General features: G+C 46.8%; 1 protein-coding gene across 1 annotated transcript; it reads right to left on the bottom strand.

The window, feature by feature from the left end:
- Window positions 1-7,207: 7,207 nt before the first annotated feature.
- Window positions 7,208-17,653, bottom strand: cdca5 (cell division cycle associated 5). Its single transcript, XM_078532685.1, has 7 exons — window positions 17,523-17,653; window positions 15,744-15,808; window positions 15,387-15,443; window positions 15,233-15,271; window positions 13,600-13,641; window positions 11,945-12,502; window positions 7,208-9,206 (listed from the first exon to the last, which is right to left on the bottom strand). Exons 1-7 carry the CDS (start codon window positions 17,584-17,586, stop codon window positions 9,126-9,128), a joined length of 906 nt encoding a protein of 301 aa, XP_078388811.1. The 5' UTR covers window positions 17,587-17,653; the 3' UTR covers window positions 7,208-9,125.
- Window positions 17,654-21,690: the final 4,037 nt, after the last annotated feature.

Here is a 21,690-nt window from a genome sequence, read left to right as displayed (position 1 = left end):
TGGGCATCAAAACGATCAAGATGATATCAGTGCGACTTCCTACATGTTATGATGGAAAAAAATTAACAAATCTTACCGCATACTTTCAAAACTTTTCCCAAGAACTTCCCTCGCCCCTTCTATTTCAGCTGGCATGCTATTCCTTGCTTCTGATCATTCTCCGGCGCCCCTGCTGTGCCAACTCTGCCAGGGTCACCCACTCTGGGGAGAAACAACTAAGGGATGCTTCAGCGGGAGGGGGGGTGGGTAAAGAAATAATTCACAACATAAGTAACAAAGTAAATGCGGCACCATTGAAAAATAAGAGTGCAGCGGAATTAAATTTAAAAGTATATAAATGCTAAAAGAAAGCTAGCAACCCACCAACTTACCAAGGCTGCTCAAAAGCACCATCCAAACCCATGACCTCTACCACATATAAGGACAAGGGCAGCAGATGCATGGGAACACCCCCCCCCACCGGCAAGATCCCCTCCGAGCCACTCACCACCCTGACTTGGAGCTGCATCGGCCATCCCTTCACTGTCTCCGGGTCAAAAACCTGGAACTCCCTTCTGCTTGGCCGCTGCTCCTGAGTAGCTGACTGCTGAGATCCCGGAGCTAAGCGGGCAACGTGACCCTGGGACAACAAGGGGCGCCGCGCCATCCTCCGTCACCTGCAGCTCGCAACGGCAAGGGAGAGCTCAGCAAGCCGCTGGAAGGGGTCACCATAGCCCAGGGCGGGGTCCTGCCCAACATCCAGGCCCTGCCACTGCCCAGGAAAACTGGACATCCCGGCAGGTTTTACCCCTGAAGGGGTAAGATTAGAAAAAGGTAAAAAAAAATAGGATAAGTAGGATCCTGAACGGTCTCGACAAGGTGGACGTAGAAAGGATGTTTCCTCTTGTGGGTGAGCCTCTCCCTCCCATCCCCAAGCCTTGGGCCTCAACCCAACCCTTTGCAAGCCTCAGGCCTCCCCCACCCAAATCCTCGGTCCTCCCCTGCCCCATATTCCTCAGGCCTCCCAATCTCCCCAACCTGGCCGCTTACCTTTCTCCTGCTGCCATTGCTGGCCCCATGCCATCTGGAAAGTTGCAGAGTGGGTCTCACTTCCAGTTCTGGCCAACCCCGATTCCACCTGCAATCCATAGGGGGTTGGGGTTGGGGGAGGGCTGGTTGGAGTTGGAGTCAGGGGGCGATTGGAGGCATCAGGGTGGTTAGGAGGGTGGCCGCGATGTCAGTGGAGTCAGATGGGGTTGGAGGGTTGGGTGGGGGTCAGGGCCGTCAGGGGAGGTGTCAGGAGGGGTTGGGGGAGGTAAGTGGGGAGCAATCAAGAGCGGTCAGGGGGTTTGGATGGTCAAAGGGGGTTAGTCGGGTGGCGGGGGTTAGTCGACATGTTTGGGGGGGATCGTCAGGGGGAGTGTTGGGGGTGGTCAGCACTATAGCTACCCAGGAGTTAGAAGTGATTTTAATCCTTCTAACTTTTATTGGGTAACTATTCTGCTAAGAGAGTTGGAACTATCCAAAGTCTCCAGTTTAAACCAGAATATCGGAGGGTTCCAGGTGCAAGGTAATTAGAAGCTTAAACTTCCTGGGCAATTCCCATGTAGTCCTTGCATGGGAACTTCCCCAGCGCATCTTTTGGGGTACCTCCGGGTTACACGTCCCAATAAACGTTAAAATCTGTTAATTACGGTACTGATTACACTTTACTTAATCCTTCAGGATGAAATCGCCTGGAAGTTGGGTGGCAGAAGCGTTCGAGCCCCCACAATAATCACTGCAGTGAATGTGCGCTGATTTTAAACAATCTACACACTGGGCACTTTCAAAAAATTTGATGTCAGCTAACTATGATCGCTAACGTTTTCCCACAGCCTAAGCTTTAAATTGTCAGTTGAATTTCTTTGCTGATGCTATTGATGTTGTTTCAGTTTCATTCAAGGTCAGTTGAACACAGTGATGTCAGTTGAACACCAGTGATGTCAGCTGAACACCAGTGATGTCATTTGAACACCAATGATGTCAATTGAGCACCAGTGATGTAAGCTGAACACCAGTTATGTCATTTGAACACCAATGATGTCAATTGGGCACCAGTGATGTAAGCTGAACACCGGTGATGTCATTTGAACACCAGTGATGTCAATTGAGCACCAGTGATGTAAGCTGAACACCAGTTATGTCATTTGAACACCAATGATGTCAATTGAGCACCAGTGATGTAAGCTGAACACCGGTGATGTCATTTGAACACTAGTGAGGTCAGTTGAACACCAATTATGTCAGTTGAACACCAGTGATGTAATTTGAACACTAGCGTTGTCAGTTGAACACCAGTGATGTCAGTTGAACGTTTCTGACCACTTTGAAGGCTAATAAATGTTCGCAACTGATGTGGTTCGAGCGCTGTGTGATTCCATTTTAGGTCAATTATTTCACAATTGCTATTAGATGTCAAATGATGACTGAAAGATCACTTTGGAACGCAGATCGTCGCAAATGAACCCTGTTGCACGCAGAATGATGTCAACATTTTTGGGTGCTGAGTTTGCATCCTTCAGGAGAGAAAATTGTTGTGGGGGGGTGGGGCGGAGAAAGGACAAAACTTGTGCTTATACATTGTCTGTAAGACCCCCCAAAGCACTTTACAGCCAATGAAGTACTTTTGAAGAGTTGCAGTTGTTGTAATGTAGGAAATACAGCAGACAGTTTGTGCACAGTGAGATCCCACGAACAGCATTGTGACGAATGCCCAGTTCACCTTTTTGGGTAGTTAAAGTTGAGGGGGAAATGTTGATCAGGAGATCTGGGGGGGGATGGGGTTTGGCAGGGGGCGGTGGTGAGCTCCTTGCATGTCTTCAAATAATTCCATGAGATCCTCAACACCAACCTTCAATGGACGGGCTACGTCTCTCACATGGGTGACCGTGGAATCTGCACGCAGATCTCCTATGCAGAGTGGTCTCAAGGCAAGCTGGCCGTCGAGGTGGTCAGTACAAACAATACAAGGGAGACCTTAAAAAAAAAAGCGTCTTACAAACTTCTGTGTTGTAGACCACCTCTCTTGGGAAAACACTGCATGTAGAGGCAAGCACTGAAATTTGGTTCAGCATGCTTCGAGAATCATCCACGCCACACTTGCAATATCCAATTTACTCAGGGTAAGACTAGAGGTGGCACAGCTGCAGAAACTTCCCCAAGCAGCAACGACAACATGCACTGCCTGGTTCTTTGGACGTCCATGCCAATCCCACATTGGACTTTTCAGAAGGCTATAAGCTTGGATATACTCGAATAATGAGGAGTCTACCACCAACACCCGCCTTCAAAGACTTGGGGGGGTTTGTCTTCTCTACAAAATAGCACCTCCAACACCGCCGGGGGAAGACAGTGGCGTAGCGGTAATATCACTGGACTAGTGATCCAGAGGCCCAAGCTAATGCATTCGATCATGGCATACACAATTCGTTATTCTGCCGAGGCGGAACTGTACGCACAGTAATCTGTCCCTTTTAAGATGGAGAAGCCACAATTTCACAAATAAGCAATCTTGAGGTAAATTGAAACAAATTGCTATTAAGGCAGATCTTGTCATCGCTCAGAGGTTCGTTATTGGGGGCGTTTCTCTGTAGATTGGCTGTTCTTCGTTAGACCCCTGCTGCCATTTTGCCAGGGGAAAGCAGAAAGGAATGACCATTTCACTTTCCACAGTGTCTCCTGCCAACACAAAATGGCCGCCTGCGCACTGGCCCACCCAGACGATACTCGGCTCAGTCAGAAAGCCGCTAATGTCTCGATCGCACACAGGATATAATTCTGGTACAAGATGTTGGGCCATAATACAGTCAGCATTGAGTTGGTGGTTGGGACAGCCTTGGTTCAACATCTCACATTTAAATATGAGTGCTCATAGTACAATCGAATTCAATTTGGAATTTGAAAAGGGGGAGACATTTCGAAAAGGAGTTACCGTGTAATTGCAAGTAACCTGTAGGGAATGAAAGCGAATTGAACATCTAAATGTATCAATGCCACAGCGCCCAGTACCGCCCAACTCCTCCTGACCCCTCACTTGCTCCAGGTTTGGAAGCTTTGTTTGGTCTGTGAAGAGGTTGTAATGGGGAAAATTACCATTAATTTCTCTACAGTGTCTCCTGATTGTTTTTTTCTGCAAATCCCTGTCTCTTGGGAACTGGGGACATGCCAAGGTGCAGTCAAAGTTTGTGTTCATTTCCTTTTCCATAGATTTTTAAAAATATCGGGATGCAGGCGTCACTGGTTAGGCCAGCATTTATTGCCCATGCCAATCTCTAATTGTTTAGAGGGCATTTTAAGAGTTTCTGTGGGTCTGGAGTCACATGTAGGCCAGACCAGGTAAGGATGGCAGATCTTCTTCCCTGAAGGGGCATTAGTGAACCAGATGGGTTTTTACTATAATCGGCATTGGTTTCATGATTATCCTGACTTTTAATTCCAGATTTTTTTTTTATTGAATTCAAACTCCACCAGCTGCCATGACCTGAGTCCCCAGAGCATTAACCTGGGACTCTGGGACAATACCACTATGCCACCACCACTTCACTTTGATTCAGAGTGGGAGTCTGTAAAACAATAAACATGACCTAGAAGTGTACATGCACGGCATTGGCAGCAAACACAACCTTTAATTTGTTCTATTTTAAAATACAAACACTTGCATGGACATCATCTGCTAAGGCAGATGTAAATTGTACTATCTGAAGGAGAGCAGAGTCACAGAACATAGAACCATAGAACACTACAGCACAGAAAACAGGCCATTCGGCCCTTCTAGTCTGTGCCGAAATATTATTCCGCTAGTCCCATTAACCTGCACCTAGTCCATAACCCTCCAGACCTCTCCCATCCATGTATCTATCTAATTTATTCTTAAAACTTAAGAGTGAGCCCGCATTTACGTCAGATGGTAGCTCGTTCCACACTCTCACCACTCTCCAAGTGAAGAAGTTCCCCCTAAACCTTTCCCCTTAAAGCCACGTCCTCTCGTGTTTATTTCTCCTAATCTAAGTGGAAAGAGCCTACTCGCATTTACTCTGTCTATACCCCTCACAATTTTGTAAACTTCTATCAAATCTCCCCTCATTCTTCTACGCTCCAAGGAATAAAGTCCTAACCTGTTTAATCGTTCCCTGTAACTCAACTCCTTAAGACCCGGCAACATCCTAGTAAATCTTCTCTGCACTCTCTCAATCTTACTGATATCCTTCCTGTAGTTAGGCGACCAGAACTGCACACAATACTCCAAAGTTGGCCTCACCAATGTCTTATACAACCACACCATAACATCCCAACTCCTATACTCAATACTTTGATTTATGAAGGCCAGTATGCCAAAAGCTTTCTTTACAACCTTGTCTACCTGTGACGTCACTTTCAGGGAATTATGTATCTGAACTCCCAGATCCCTTTGTTCCTCCGCACTCCTCAGTGCCCTACCATTTACTGTGTATGTCCTACCTTGGTTTGACCTTCCAAAATGTAACACCTCACACTTTTCCGCATTAAATTCCATCTGCCATTTTCTGGCCCATTTCTCTAAAAATATATGTAAATAAATCGAGAAAGAGAGAGAGACTTTCATCAGAACTAGAAAAAGTTAAGGGCATAAATAAGTAGCGAGGCAGGGAAAGAACAAAAGGTCCGTGATATGGTGGAGGGCAAGAGAGATTAAATGACGAAAGGAACAATGGTGTGAGGCAAACTGGGGCATGTAAAGCAGCAAAAAGATGGGTTGAGAAGTGGTGTAAATGGAGAAAGCAGAACCACCACCGACAGCCATCTTCACAAAAAATTATGATGCAGGTAGAGATAATGATCTGAAATTGCTGAGCTCAATGTTTAAGTTAACTGGTCTAGGATCTAGCTATGGGCAAAATGACCGTCACATTTGGCCATATTACAATTCAAATTAGTCCATCGAGCTTGCAATGTGATAAGGCACTGGATAAAGGCAAGTATTTTTCCAGGGGTGATGATACACCTCTGGGAATGTTGCTCTACACTAATTCATTGTTGTGTTAATCAGCAATGTGCAGTCAGACCTGGAATATGCCTGTTTTGCACCTTGTTCCCATGAGTATTTAAGTTGTGCTGTGATGCACCTGTCCCGCATTAAATGCAGATTTACATATTCCTTTCCAATGGGTCTCAAGACCCTGGTATTTGCATTAAATATGGCACTTTAGAGCATCCAAAAATCCGTCACGCAATGAATTACATTGGGAGGGTAGCAACTGTTCTAACTCAAGTGTGACACAGCCAGACCCCCAAAGAAACCCTGAGATCTGTGAGCTGTTGACTTGCTGCTTTTGGGAGGTGTAAGTGGGACAGCTGCAGGCTTGCTACTTGCACTTCAAACCAACGTCTGGATAAAGAGGCAGCTAGTGGACTTCCTGGCGAGTGCCTTTCCTGGCTGTGGAAAGCATCTTTGCTTTGTAGGTCTCTCCACGACGGTTTGGCTCCATTCTCTGCAATTCCTCTTTCAGCCCCATAGACAACAGCTGGCCTGGAGTCACCATCCTTCAGAAAGTGACCTGGAGCTCAGCTGTGATGGCTCGTTGCAAACGTGAACGGCGCTATTAAGGCCATTGCTCCAACTGGACAAAGTCAAGCAATTGTAGCCATTTACGCCGCCACTTATGTTTGGGTGTCTGAATTGTTAAATTAAAGGTGGCACTGCAAATTCAGCAGCCCCTATAAGCACAAGATGAAGAACTTACTGGGAGCACAGCATGTTTGCAAATTATTTTCTGTTGCAATACCTTGCTTTCTTAGCCTCCTTTTGCACTCGCCCACTAAATCCCACTAAGTGGGCCCAAGAGATACATTCATTACTGTGTTAGGCCAGTGTCACTCGCTGCTCCCAACCGGTATCTTGTTTGAGGGGCATGCTTTTTAAAAGAGAAATAATGCTGGAAGATGGAGTGATTACACATGATTCAATGCTTACAATTCCCTACAGAGGAACAAGGTCCCAACAGCAAACACGCCATTTTCTAGCTTCCCAAAGGCCAGCTGCTCTCCCAGCAGAGATTTTAAAAATCTATCAGACTAACAAAAGAGGATTTTTTTTCAGGACAGGGAAGCAAGGGAAAAATAAACAGTGCTGCAAGGTATGCTATCCCCACACAAGCCACTTGTACAAGTACAATACTCATTTGACCTGCTTCACAAAACACAAACACACAGTTTTAATGGAATTTATTACCTGCTTAATTAACATATACACTAATAGTTCAAATATAATCACAATGCTGTCAGCTTGATATCTGATGTGTGTTGCTATTTATATATCTATGTCAATAAATGAACATCCACAATTGAGGGAGTGCAGTTATTACAGCAGAGAGATAACCAAATGTATTAACTGCCTAGTTTGACTGTTTTACATAATGGACAGTAACACTTCAGTTCCAATACAAAATGTACATTAAAAAAATCGCCTACCAAGTTTAACACTGGATTTGATTTCAAAAGAATGAGTGTATTGGCGGACACTGTACATATCTTGATCATTTATTTGATAAAAGGGAGTCTTAGGTCCAGCTGTCGCATATCCCACTTTTGAATTCGTGCACTGAAATTGTTCTCCCTGCCAGCAACAAAGCCATAACCCACGAGCATTTCACACAAAGGAATTTATCCCCGTTCTGGTATACACTCAGTTCGGAAGGACAAGATTGGTATCGATGCTGCTAGCCAGTTTCATGGTTCAGTCAACATGAGCATCTCTGACACTTCCCTAAGCTTCACTGAAATCCTAATGACAACACCACTGGTTCCTTTTTTAACACAGCAATGCTGCTCTGCAGGAAACCGGATGCATAGTTAACATGATGGCTTAATGTACTCAATCCATGTCGGATAATGCAGCACTTATATTATCTACTGATTGCCAGGTTCTACTAACAATTCCTGTCATGATACACGGCAGCCTAATGCCCGCCACAACAAACTGCGGCCTCATTTTAATCGATTCGCCCACCTCACAGGGGCAGCAGTTGGCTTACACCTCGATTGGAAGATGGGGGTGGGCAGTTAAGTCCCTTTCTCAGCAGCGTCGGCCCCTACCAGAGAGGGAATGAAAAGGGGATCAGGCATCCTGCACTCATGGAAGTCACATCAAGCGAGGTGGTGGGTATTGTTGGGTGGAGGGGCGGGGGAGAACGAGACTTTACCTCCCCTCTCTTGCCCTCAACAAGTGTCAGCTCCATCCAGATGGGGGTCTTACACATTACAGGTCAATCAGCAAAGGAGAAAGTAAGGTTTAGGTTTCAAAATAACCTGTCTACTTCAGATTGTCGTGTGACAGTTTCTGGTTTGACTACAGATTAACATTTTTAAAATACATAATGATGCATTAAACAATTCAAGACATTTAATATTTTTCTTTTGTCCTACCTTCCCAAAGCAGAGCTATCAAAATCTACAAAAATGCTGGAAATATTCGTTTTGAAAGGCCACACGGCAGCAGATCTGAGAGCATCAGAACGAAGCAACAGGTTAATGATTCTTGTGTGGACCCTTCACCCCCTGTGACCTGAAACATTGACCCGTCTCTCCTTATAAGATTCTGCGCCAGGCTGTGCGTTCGCAGGGTCGTTCTGGGGGTGGCGGCAGGGTTTTAAGAGGATAACCGTTTGATTTGAACTGTGGAATGATTCCAGGGAGGACTCTGTTCTGCTCGTGGTGATCAGTCAGACGGCAAATACCCCAATGGGACACATTTCCAGCACATAATACACACTCACCGAGCTTACCACAAAGGTGAAATCATGGCTTCAACTAGCAATCTGTGACGGGGACGGTCAATATTGGAAAGCAGCAGTTAGCAGTGAATGGAAATTTTATGCTTAGCAATGTGTCTATGGATGGTAAAATTCCAAGGGGACATCAGTACACATTATCCCAAAGAACACGAGTTATTCACCGCAGGATAGTTCCTGGACTGACAGTCTCCACCTCCGTTTCTACAACTACTGGGTCAAGAGAATTCTAACCCTTCTCCAATGGTTGGATTGCTCCTTGCAAGGCTCGAGCCGCTATGAAACCCTCTAGTTTTATTTCTGTCCCAGGAAGGCACAGCAGTTCCCGTTGATCCCAGGTCACTCTACAAGCAAATCAAAGCGCTCCGCCTCTTCAAAGCTGGCGTTCATCTGAGCGGCCCACTCGTCCAACGCCGACTTCTGTAAAACAGACAAGTGAATCATGTCAGACAATAATCAGCAGCTACGTGTCTCACTGGGCCTCGTGTGGTTTCACAAGCAGAGAGCCGGAAAACATCAAGTCAAGCCTTTAGAGTGTAACCTGCTCTCCATTTGACTCAACGCACACACCCGGGCGGCTCAATCTCAAGTCTCATGCACAATTCCAACCAGCGAGCACTCTCAGGAGCATGCACCATAGATCTGTGCTCCTGATGTGGAGGCCACAGGATGGATAAATCACCATTGTGGGCCGTTCACACTGGAGGTAACAGGTGACTGGGCCAAAGGTCCTTTTGCTCACCGTGAGGAAGCTGGGATAACCCTTCCCCCTGCATAACGCCCTTTGGTAACAAAGAACTTGCGTATTGCTGAAAAAAGACATTTTGTTGAAGCTTTTGGTTTGCACTCATCAGGACAGTCACAAGAAAACCAACGTCAGGGGAAGCAACAGCTTTATACTCTATGAGAAGAGAGTGCTGATTGGTTAGCAAGTGGACTCTGATTGGTAGAGGCATTGCCAAGGAGAGTGCACCAGTTAATGGTGACCAACAGTTAACTGCCAAGCATTGTTTGAAATTTAAACCAAGCAGCTTGACCCTGATTGGTCAAGGCATTGCCTGAGGAATGAACCAGCAAATGGCTACCACTTATTTTGTTTAGCTGAAACAGACGCAATGTTCTTTCTGTCTGCAAAGAACAGGGCCCTGTGTATTAATGTGTAGCTTCCAATACACGCAAATGTGCCACACTGCAAACCCAAATGACAATCTTAAGTTGGTTGTCATCGTAATTTTTAGCACACTGAGGATTATTTAGCAAATGTTATCCAATTGCTGAATCAGATCTAATGTTGGACACATTTTTGAGTTTTGCAAGCATGGGCTGGTTGGGTATGGTCTGTACCTTGCCCGTTGCAAACAGCGGAAGGGGCATGTTGTTTGATACAATTGTCCTGATGAGTGCAAGACAAAAAGCTTCGACAAAATGTCCTTTCTAAGCAGACAGGAAATAAGCACCGCATGTCTGCTTAACACCCTGCAAGCAGCTGAGTCATGAATGGAGACTCGGAGGCACCTAGGGCAGGCAGCTGGTCTGCTCAGGGTCACAGCCGAAAGTCCAAAGGACAGAGAATGTCCGCCGATTGTGCAATGAGCGCTGCTGAATGAGAAAGTAGCGTTCCTAAAGCGTCGGGCATGTCTGGGCCAGAACAAAGCACATCTTGTCACTAACTGCAAGGGTGACACATGCTGCTCAACATTAACTTCTCACACCAGTTGGGGACACCTTAAACTAGCTGTCACTGTGGCAACTTAACCGAAAAAAAAGAGATACTTAAAAATGTAGGGCTAGAAAAGCGGATGAGGATTAGCATTACAGCTGGCACTTCAGTAAAACCTAACAGCAGGGGCTGTTAAATTACTGTATGATGCTTGGCTTGTGCAAGATGGAAATAGTGGTTGGAGCAACGGGAGATTAACATCACAAAAGTAGCATATCACACATGGAAGTGTATTCTTCCCCCCTCCCTTAGCCAGATTCACCCTTAACGTGTGACTTTACGTGAGCGCTAAATTACAAAATGCTTAGGAAATAATATAAAATTTACAACAGGCAGCTTAAGAAAGCAGAGGAAGAAAAATGTAAATAAATAGAGTCCTCTCAAAGCCCGAGACATGTTCTAACAACCAGGGAATTCTCAAAAACAAAAAATCGCCGCAGGAATCTGGAAGTGAAATGCCTCAGGCAGAACACTGCATCAAGGACTTTGGACTTAGAAAAACATAAAACTCAGCTTTTCATTTTGAGACCGGCTGAGAGTTGTCAGGAGTGTGACTCAGGCAAGAAACTTTGGCTGCAAACCTAAGCTTACAGCACTGGCAGTCATGCAGTAAATCCATGGCACTTTTGAACTATAGCCATGTGGGAGTGCCCGCCTGCCCCTGTCAGCCACAGTCCATGGTACCAATGCAACTGACCCAGCCACCCACAGCCCCATCTGTACTTGGCATTGTAGGTCAGTGCACACATAGCTCTATGGATCAGTGACCACACTCAGGGAGCCAGCATCAGGAAATTCAACGCGGGGGGAGTTGATTTTCCCTCCGATGCAGCAGCTGGAGATCCACACACCGGAGAAGCCCAGCCCAATTGGCGCTGGAACAGAAAATGAACAGGGAAGAGTCGCACATCAGGTCAGCCTCTGCAGAAAAGAAAGACTCGTCTTTCACAGCCTCAGGACACTCCAAAGAGCTTTACAGCCAGTGAACTGCTTCTGAAATGGGGTCACTGGGGTAATGTAGGAGACAGGGCAGCCAATTTGCACACAGCAAGCTCCTACAAACAGCAATGTGCAGGCGACCAGGTAATCTGTATGTTTCAGTGATGTTGGTTGAGGTACAAAATATTGGCCAGGATGCCAGGGAGAACTCCCCTGCTCTTCTTCAATATAATGCCATGCGGTCTCTGACATCCACCAGTTTAACATTTCATCTGACAGAGGGTGCCTCCGATAGTGCAGCACTCCCTCAGTATCGGCACTGTAACCATCAGTTTGGGTTATGGAGCTCAAGTCCCTGGAGTGGGGCTGGAACCATGACCTTCTGACTTGAGGAGTGAGAGAGGTACCCAACGAACCAGGGCTGGCAGCAGCCTTGGAGGAACAGAGGAAAAACGACTGGATATCTATAAAGCGCATGCTGGGAGTTGCTCAGTCTCACCTCAATCTGGGGAATTTTCCGTTTCTTCCTCTTCTCCTTGGCAACAGCAATGCCAGGGATATTAACATCCAGCGATGTGAGGGAGGTAGCGACATGGGTGGCCCGTGCCGACAGCTCCTCGTCATTCTCCTTGGGGGTCAAAGGTTTCACTGGTGAGACCCCCAATATTGCTTCGCTGGCCAAGAGTCTCTCGAAGCCGAAGAAGGATCTGCGCGATGAGGGCGGCTGGTTTGGCGTGGACGTGTCGGAGGCATCGCTCGACAAGCACGGGGATCCCCCGAAGCTGCAGCTGGCCGTGCCGGTGCTCGCGTTCAAGGTGTGGGTTCCAAAGGGGCTCAGGCGGCTGTACGAACGCCGCACCTTCTGGAACATCACCGCGCTTCTGTCCACAGGGAGGGAGAGCGCAGCGTCTGCCGAGATGCCCGTCTGCTCGGTGGAGGGGTTCAGGGTCTTTGACGCTGAGGGCAAGGTGCAGGCCTGATCAGCCTCATCGCTGGGCGTGCTTTCCAAATGAACTGAGCCTTCACCAACATTTTCTTTCATGGCCTGGGGGGAAATCTGTAAAACAAAATACATTTTCACATCAACTAAATTACCTTGCAGAATATTAAACCAGCTATTGCGTGCATTCATTCACGTCTCCTGGATAGTTAGGAAGAGGAGGCAGCGATTCAGCCACTCGAGACTGTTCCATCACTCAGTTAGGTCATGCCCAATCTGCACCTCAGTTACATTTGTACCACACCCTCAATACCCTTCCCAAACAAAAATCCATCAAAATCTCCCATTGTCTCCTAGCATCTACAGCCTTTTGTGGTGGCCGGGAGGGTGGGGGGTGCAGAAAAAGAGGGTTTCCACATAATGGATATCCGGAAAAGATATTTCCTGATTTCGCTCCTTTAAACTGTCTGGCTCTAATTTAAATCTTATTCCTCTTTGTCCTGGACACCCCCCGCCAACGACCAGAGGAAGCACATACCAAATCCCTTTCTTATTGTAAAGACCTTTGATACATAGAAATGCAACAGGTTTTTTGTGTTTTAGATTAATAAATTTTAATTATAGACTCAGGCTAGATATTTTATAAACCAGTTTCCCCAAGTTTATTAAGGGAAAACTGCCCAACATGTTACAATGTGCAACTAATATTAATTTGCGCAACCTTAATTCAGTTCTTTGCAAAGACGAAATTAGACAATTTGCTGCAGAAGCGATTTGTTACTGCTTAAATACTGGCTTCTTGGTCGTGAACCTGTAGTCCTTGGGCAGCAATGAACAGTACACACTGCAAGTAGAAATCCACACAACAAACTGTGCATCTCAGTCACAGCCCCTTGCCTAACTGCACTTTACAAGCTAGTAAATCATAGACTAGCACGGTACAGGAGGAGGCCATTCAATCCATCAAGTCTGTACTGGCTCTTTCAAAGAGCAATCCAGTTCGTCCAACTTCTCCAGGTCCCTGCATTTCTTTTCTCCTCCCAAGTATTTATCCAGTTCCTTTTTGAAAGCTACTGCTGCATCTGCCCAATCAGACAGTGCTTTCCAAATCCTAACCGCACGTTGTGTAAAAAGCTTTTGCTCATGCCGCCTCTGGTTCTTTTGTCAATCACCTTAATCCATCCCCTCAGAGGAGAGTCAGTATGTACACTTACCCGAGGGCTGCGCCTTGGCGTTGCAGCGATAGTTTTGGTAAGCTGGACAAGAGGAGAGAGAACTAAGTTAGTGTTAAGTCTGGGCATTATTTCAAGAACCAACAGCAGGTCAGTCAGGCACAAAAAAAAAAAGACCATATGTCCAACCATGTTCACTCCAAAAGGTGACGAGCAGCCTTCTGATATTTTGCCCAACTGGTCATCTCAACTGTGAGCTGGGCATCAAGTTTAAGGCTTCCTGACAGCTTTGAGCTTTTAACTTCTCTTAACTCAGCCCTCGAACCATCTGTTCTTCCTTTCTCGTGCTGAAACCCAATAGTGGCTAATGTCTCTGGCTCCGATTCATTCACTCCCAGGCCTCAAACCTGCCATTCTTCTCCCATTTTTCCCCTTGCCCTCCTACAAATCTTCAGGTTTGTAAAACACAAGATTGACACTGTCTAATCACTGATCCCTGACCAAGCTCTTCTTCCCACTGACTGTATTTGGGGAGATGGTGGCGTAGTGGTATTGTCACAGGACGAGTACTCCAGATACCCAGCGTCATGCTCCGGGGACCAATGTTCAAATGCCACCATTGCAGATGGTGAAATCTGAATGCAATTTTTTTTAAAAATCTGGAATTAAAAGTCTGGTGATGACCATGAAACCATTATCGATTGTCCTGAAAACCCATCTGATTCACTAATGCCCTTTAGGGAAGGAAATCGGCCATCCTTACCCGGTCTGGCCTACATGTGACTCCAGGCCCACAGCAATGTGGTTGATTCTTAAATGCCCTCTGAGCAAGGGCAATTAGGGATGGGCAATAAATGCTGGCCTACCCAGCGATGCCCACATCCCGTGAAAGAAAGTAAAAAGAATAAATAACATTTTTTAAGACTCGACCGTGTCCTGCACTTCGGTCTTTCGCAAACTGATCTTGCATTCTTCACGGTGGGGAGAAAAATGTGTTACTTGGGTTTATAAACAGAAGAATTATAAAATATAAAGCAAACAGATCATGTTAGAACCTTACCACTCACTGGTTAGGGCTCAGCAGGTGTATTGTGGGCAATTCCGAGTACCGGAATTTCAGGAAAAATGTAAAGACCTCAGAAAGGACACAGGGGATGTTTACCGGAATTTCACCGGGGTGAAGGATTTCAGTTAGGAAAAGAGAGAGAGAAAAAACTATTCCCTCTGGGGAGTGGGCCAATAACCAGAGATCAGAGATTTAAAATCATTGGTAAATGATCCACAGGGGAGATGAGGAGAAATGTTTTCACTCAGAGTTATCAGGATCAGGGACACTTGACCTGAAAAGGTCGCGGAAGCTGATTCTATAAAATGATTTCATAAATAATTTTAATGGGGAGTTGGAGAGATACTTGAGGAAGGAACTTAAGATGGTTACAGACAGAAAGTGTGGGAGTGGGGGGAGGGAAATAAGCAGGACTGCTGTTTCAATGAGCAATGACAGGCAGGACAGGCCGATGGGCCTCCTTCCGTGCCTCAGATTTCTATTGATTTCAGGTCTGTTCAAAATGGTTTGCAGTGACTGCACAAGCTTCCTCTTCACTCATTTATCTGCCATTTTGCGGTAGTAAGGCTGAACGAGTCTCTCCCAAACCGTGATGCGTGTACTACTTACCGTTGAGCTCTGTTGAGGCTCTCCCGAAACCCGCTTTTGCTAAACAGTGAAGGGGGAAAGAGGGGGGGAAAACAAAAGGAAATCATGTTAGCTCTAAGGCAGCTTCTCGCTGGCTTACCTCGTCAGACTGAGAATCGGAATATTCGCCACTTACCACATTTTTCTGGGGTTCGATCTTTTTCAAAACAATTGAACGCTTAACAAGCGGGACCTATTCCACAATAAAGAACCTGGGTCAGTGACAGGAGTTACAAAAACCTTTGGAAAACAAAAAGGCTCAGGAAGTGTGTTCCTTTTCAGACTAGAAGCCTCGGTCAGGTCCCCCTCCACAAACACACCCAACACACAAACTGTCTGCTTTAATAGCCTTCCCTGTAGCTTGCCCCACAACTCTGTTATCCGTCATGTGAAAACATTCAGCCCCAACTCCCCCCATTTTACATCTTTTTGAACTGTGCGCTCTGATCTAACAAACCCAACTTCTATCTTCAACTTCAATTCCAGTACTCACCGAGCTTTCTCGATTCTCTGTGGCTGACAATCGGTCAGATTTCCTCCTCGCTGGTGGACGTAAACCTAAAAACACAGATTAAAGCAATGATTTCAGGCTCCTGTAGTCTGAGGGAACAAGAAAATAGCTGACGCGTGTCCAGGGTTGGTTCAGACAGATTCATACAGGATGGCCCCAATTGTTTTGAAGAGTTTATCCCACAGAATTTCACACAGTCCATGTATTCTCCTCGCCCACATTTACCACTCACTTCAGCATAGCTTCTGAACTAACCTCGGCCACCAGTTTGCCAGTTAAACGCCACGTAGAATTTTTGAACCTGAATCAACACGAAAAGTAACAACACCAAGCTGCACAAATCTGTACTTCCCAGGTAAACTTAAACGCGGAGAGAATATATAACACTGGGGTACAGTACTGGTGGGGACAGGTCTGTCACTGTATAACACTGGGGTACAGTGCTGGTGGGGACAAGTCTATTACTGTATAACACTGGGGTACAGTACTGGTGGGGACAGGTCTGTCACTGTATAACACTGGGGTACAGTACTGGTGGGGACAAGTCTATTACTGTATAACACTGGGATACAGTACTGGTGGGGACGGGTCTGTCACTGTATAACACTGGGGTACAGTGCTGGTGGGGACAAGTCTGTTACTGTATAACACGGGTACAGTACTGGTGGGGACAGGTCTGTCACTGTATAACACTGGGGTACAGTACTGGTGGAGACAAGTCTGTCACTGTACAACACTGGGTACAGTACTGGTGGAGACAGGTCTGTCACTGTATAACACTGGGGTACAGTACTGGTGGGGAAGGGTCTGTCACTGTATAACACTGGGGTACAGTACTGGTGGGGACAGGTCGGTCAGTGTATAACACTGCGGTACAGTACTGGTGCGGACAGGTCCATCACTGTGTAACACTGGGGTACAGTACTGGTGGGGGCAGGTCTGTCAGTGTGTAACACCGGTGTACAGTACTGGTGGGGACAGGTCTGTCACTGTATAACACAGGGGGGACTATCGTTATTTTGTTGGGGGAGGGGGTGGTTGAGTATTTCACAGGTGGAGAGGTGCTTCAATATATTGCAAGGGGAGGGGGTGGCTCAGTATTCGGCAGGGGGGGAAGAAGGCTGGATTAGTATTTGGCAGGCGGAAGGGGGGTGGTTCAGTATTTTGCAGAGGGGATTGCTCAGTATTTGGCAGGGGGATGGGGTGGCTCAGTATTTGGCAGGGGGTGGGGTGGCTCAGTATTTGGCAGGGGGTGGGGTGGGTAAGTATTTGGCAGGGGGTAGGGTGGCTAAGTATTTGGCAGGGGGTGGGGTGGCTAAGTATTTGGCAGGGGGTGGGGTGGCTAAGTATTTGGCAGGGGGTGGGGTGGCTCAGTATTTGGCAGGGGGTGGGGTGGCTCAGTATTTGGCAGGGGGGGGAGCCTGGTTCAGTATTTGGCAGGCGGAAGGGGGGGTGGTTCAGTATTTGGCAGGGGGAGGGTGGCTCAGTATTTGGCAGGGGGAGAGCCTGGCTCAGTATTTGGCAGGGGTGGCTCAGTATTTGGCAGGCGGAAGGGGGGTGGTTCAGTATTTTGCAGAGGGGATGGCTCAGTATTTGGCAGGGAGGATGGGATGGTTCAGTATTTGGCAGGTGGAAGGAGGGGTGGTTCAGTATTTGGCAGGGCTGCTGATCCTAGTTTGGGTGAGGCAGCGGACAAGGCTCCGCCGGTCAAGTGTTCGGGGACTGGCGGATGGCGTTCAGCTTCCCCCTTCTCTCACTCACCCTGCTCCCGGGTCTGGGCCTCGCTCCTTCCTCCTCCTCCTCCTCCTCCTGCAGTTGCCGCCATCTCTCTCGCTCGAGCCCCGGTGCCGCGCGAGGGCCAACTGAAAACCACCCCATTCAAAATTAGCCGCCGCCGCCTCCCATTGGCCAACGCCGGCCCCCCCCCTCAAACCCGATTGGGTCCCCTTCACCCCGCCCCGGCGGCCGATCCGCTCCATCGATTGGCTGCCAGGGGACAAAGCCGAGGCCGCGGAGTGGCCGAAGCGACAGGACCCGATTCCTGATTGGCTGCGCTTTACGCCGAACTGCGTTTCTGATTCGCTCCCGCCGGGTGGCACCCTTTGACGCCGGCCGTCTGGAAGGGAGATTCGACCCTCAATGACAGTGGGGCTGCTTGGATTTTGATTGGACGAGGCTGGAAGGGGGTGGGGGAGAAAATGGTGGGGAACTCGAGGTTGATTGGCCAGCTCGCCTGTCAATCACCAGCTCCGGGCGGTTGCTTAGGAAACCATTGCCCCGCCCATCTGAATGCATGGCTGGTCTAGCCCAGCCCCCAACTATTTAAAGGGACAGGCAACCTCCCTTGGACTCTTGTGTCCAGTCTGGATGGAGGTGGATGGACAATGGGATAGAAACTGTGTGGAACACCTAGGGCTGCCTGCAGGACATTGACTGTACATTACAAATATCAAGAGTATTGAAATGGCATTGAGGTGCCTCATACTGTATGGAGACAAGTTGAACTTTATTGCACTTTATGTAATTTTCAATTGGGATCGCTTTGTCATGTACCTTCTGAAATTTTATGAATGAAGCATTGATTGTGAAGCTCTGAGATGCAGAGGGATCTGGGTGTCCTAGTGCATGAATCACAAATGGTTAGTGTGCAGGTACAGCAGGTAATTAGGAAAGGTAACATTTATTGTGGAGGGGAATTGACTACAAAAGTAGGGAGGTTACACCTCAGTTGTGCAGGGCCACATCTGGATTATTGTGTACGGTACTGGTCTCCTAGTTTAAAGAAAGATGTAAATGCATTAAAAGCAGTTCAGAGAAGGTCTACCAGACTAGTACCAGGAATGGGTGGGTTGTTTTAACGAGGAAAGGCTGGACAGGTTAGGCTTGTATCCACTGGGGTTTAGAAGAGTAAGAGGTGACTTAATTGAAACGTTTAAGATCCTGAGGGGTCTTGACAGGGTGAATGTGGAGAGGATGTTTCCTCTTATGGGGAGAATCTAGATCTAGGAGTCACTGATTAAAAATAAGGGGTTGCCCATTCAAAACAGAGATGAGGAGAAATTTTTTTTCTCTCAAAGGGTTGTGAGTCCTTGGAGCTCTCTTCCTGGAAGCAGAGTCTTTGAATATCTAAGGCAGAGCTGGATAGAGTATTGATTGACAAGGGAGTGAAGATAGGCAGGAATGTGGGGTTGAGGTTACATTCAGATCAGCCATGATCTTATTGAGAGGGTCGAGGGGATGAGTGGCCTACGCCTGCTTTTAATTCGTATGTCCGTATATTTCTGGGGCAAAAAAACAGGCTGTATCCCTGACAAGGAACATACATTATGAATATTGAAATTTTATAAATCACTAAAGGTGGCAGGACAGGTTGAGAGAGCAGTTAATAAAGCATACACTATCCTGGGCTTTATTAATAAGGACATAGAGTACAAGAGCAAGGAGATTTGGTTGAACTTGTATAAGACATTAGTTCGGCCTCAGCTGGAGTATTGCGTCCAGTTCTGGGTGCCGCACTTGAGGAAGGATATGAAGGCATTGAAGAGATTGCAGAAAAGATTCATGAGAATGGTTGCAGGGATGAGGAACTTCAATTATGAAGATAGATTGGAGAAGCTGAGTCTGTTTTCCTTATAGAGAAAAGAAGGCTTAGATAGGATTGCCAAGCCTCCAGGATTGGCCTGGAATCCCTGGGAGTTTAAAAATAAGGAGTCTGCCATTTAAAACGGAGATGAGAAGAATTTCTTTCTCTCAGAAGATTGTACGTCTGTGGAACTCTCTTCCCCCAAGAGTGATGTAGACAGGGTCAATGCTTAGTATTTAAGGTGGAGGTAGATAGATTCTTGACTAACAAAGGAGTCAAAAGTTACCAGGGGTAGGCGGGAATTGAAACATAGAACATAGAAACTAGGAGCAGGAGTAGGCCATTCAGCCTGCTCCCCCATTCAATATGATCATGGCTGATCCTCTCTCTCAATGCCATATTCCTGCTTTCTCACCATACTTCTTGATGCCCCTAATATCCAAAAAATTATCAATTTCTTTCCTGAATATACTCAGTGACCTGGCCTCCACAGCCTTCTGTGGTAGAGAATTCCACAAGTTGACCATCCTCTGAGTGAAGAAATTTATCCTTATCTCAATCCTAAATGGTCTGCCCTGTATCCTGAGACTGTGGCCCCTGGTTCTAGACTCCCAAACCAGGGGAAACATCCTCCCTGCGTCTAGTCTGTCCAGCCCTTAGAATTTTATACGTTTCAATCAGATTCCCTCTCATTCTCCTAAACTCTAGTGAATACAGACCCAGTTGAACCAATCTCTCCTCATACGACAGTCCTGCCATCCTTGGTATCAGCCTAGTGAACCTTTGCTGCACTCCCTCTATGGCAAATGTACCAGCCTCCAACACCAAATCGTCTGGATTCCCGAAGTATTAATTCCTCTCCTTTCTTTCCCACGGAAGGTGCCACCTTGTTTCTGTGAGTTATGCTGGGCAGGGTTGGCATTATGGTATTTGGCTTGGGGAGGAAAGGCCATTCAGCCCATTGATCCTGTGCCAACCCTTTGAAAAAAACTATCCGATTTAGTCCCTCAATCCCAGTATTCCCCCTCCTCGCCCTCCACCCCACAACTCCCATAGCCCCTGCAATTTGACCTTCTCCTAGAGCTGACAATCCTCCAGCAATGGAAGATTAATCTTCCTAGACTCTGCTGTGAGCAGTGCGGCAGAGATATTTAAATGCACATCTAAAACAAAATGTTCATTCTTCTTTCATCACTTTTGTTTATTAATTATATTAGTAAAACCTTGGGAATGGGGGACAATGCTATTTGGCAGGGGTGTGAGAACCAGGAGGTGTAAGAGAATACTCCACTGCCACCATGTTGTAAGGTTGTTTGGTGTCTTGCTAAGAGGTCTGGAGGCTTGTGTGGTTGAACGTAACCCGTGGTTTTTGGTGACCCATAACTATATACATGTACAAGGTGCATTTAAGACAAAGGTGAGGGAGAATTTTTTTCTGAGGGTCGTGAGTCTTTGGAACCTCAAAAGGCAGTGAAAGCAGAGTCTTTGAATATTGTTAAAGCAGAGCTATTTAGATTCTTGATAAGCAAGGGGGTGGAATGTTATTGGGGGTAGGTGGGAATGTGGGGTTGAGGTTACAGTCAGATCAGCCATGATCTTACTGGGTGGTGGAGCAGGCTCGAGGGGCCGAGTGGCCTCACTCCAACTCCCAATTCGTATGCTCAATGCCAAGGTGCACAGAATACTGGGAGAGATAGACAGCACTAGAAGCAGGGAATAATAAGTTAATAGGTGGGTTCAGAGTAAAGGAGAAAGTAATAGAGTCTAAATCAGGGTTACTGTGCATGTATGTGAATGCACGGAGTGTGGTTAATAAGATTGGAGATGCAGATTGCCATGTGGAAATATGATGTTGTGGCTATCACAGGGAACTGGTTCAAAGAAGGAAAGTTGGGTGTTAGATATTCCAGGATACAAGGTGTTCAGGAAAGATTGGAAAGGAAGAAAAGGGGGAGGGGTGGCAGTATTGATTAAAGAGAGCATTACGGGTGCTGGAGAAAGAGGATGTCCCAGAGGGTTCAAGGACAGAATCTATTTGGCTAGAGCCAAGGAACAAAAATGATGCAATTACATTGCTCGATGTGGTCTATAGGCCACCAACTAGTGGGAAGGATGTAGAGGAACAAATTTGCATTGTGTCCACTTTAGGAAGGATGTGAAGGCGCTGGAGAGAGTGCAGAAAAGATTCACAAATGGTTCCAGGCACGAGGGACTTCAGTGATGAAGATAGATTGTAGAAGTTGAGGCTGTTCTCCTTGGAGAAGAGAAGGCCGGGAGGAGATTTGATAGAGGTGTTCAAAGTCATGCGGGGTCTGGACAGAGTAGATAGGGAGAAATTGTTCCCAC

Source organism: Cetorhinus maximus, chromosome 31 (assembly GCF_964194155.1).
Source record: "Cetorhinus maximus chromosome 31, sCetMax3.hap1.1, whole genome shotgun sequence".
In the NCBI taxonomy this organism is placed as follows: domain Eukaryota; kingdom Metazoa; phylum Chordata; class Chondrichthyes; order Lamniformes; family Cetorhinidae; genus Cetorhinus; species Cetorhinus maximus.
The sequence above is the reverse complement of the archived record's forward strand: the minus strand, read 5'-3'. Positions and strand labels throughout refer to the sequence as shown.

Excerpts from the sequence above, each read along its gene's own strand:
- cdca5 (XM_078532685.1), bottom strand. The coding sequence starts at position 17,586 with ATGGCGGCAACTGCAGGAGGAGGAGGAGGAGGAGGAAGGAGCGAGGCC. Across the intron at positions 13,642-15,232 it reads AGCCTCAACAGAGCTCAACG|CTTACCAAAACTATCGCTGC; the intron begins GTAAGTAGTACA and ends CCTCTTGTCCAG. Across the intron at positions 9,207-11,944 it reads GGAAAATTCCCCAGATTGAG|AAGTCGGCGTTGGACGAGTG; the intron begins GTGAGACTGAGC and ends TCTGTTTTACAG.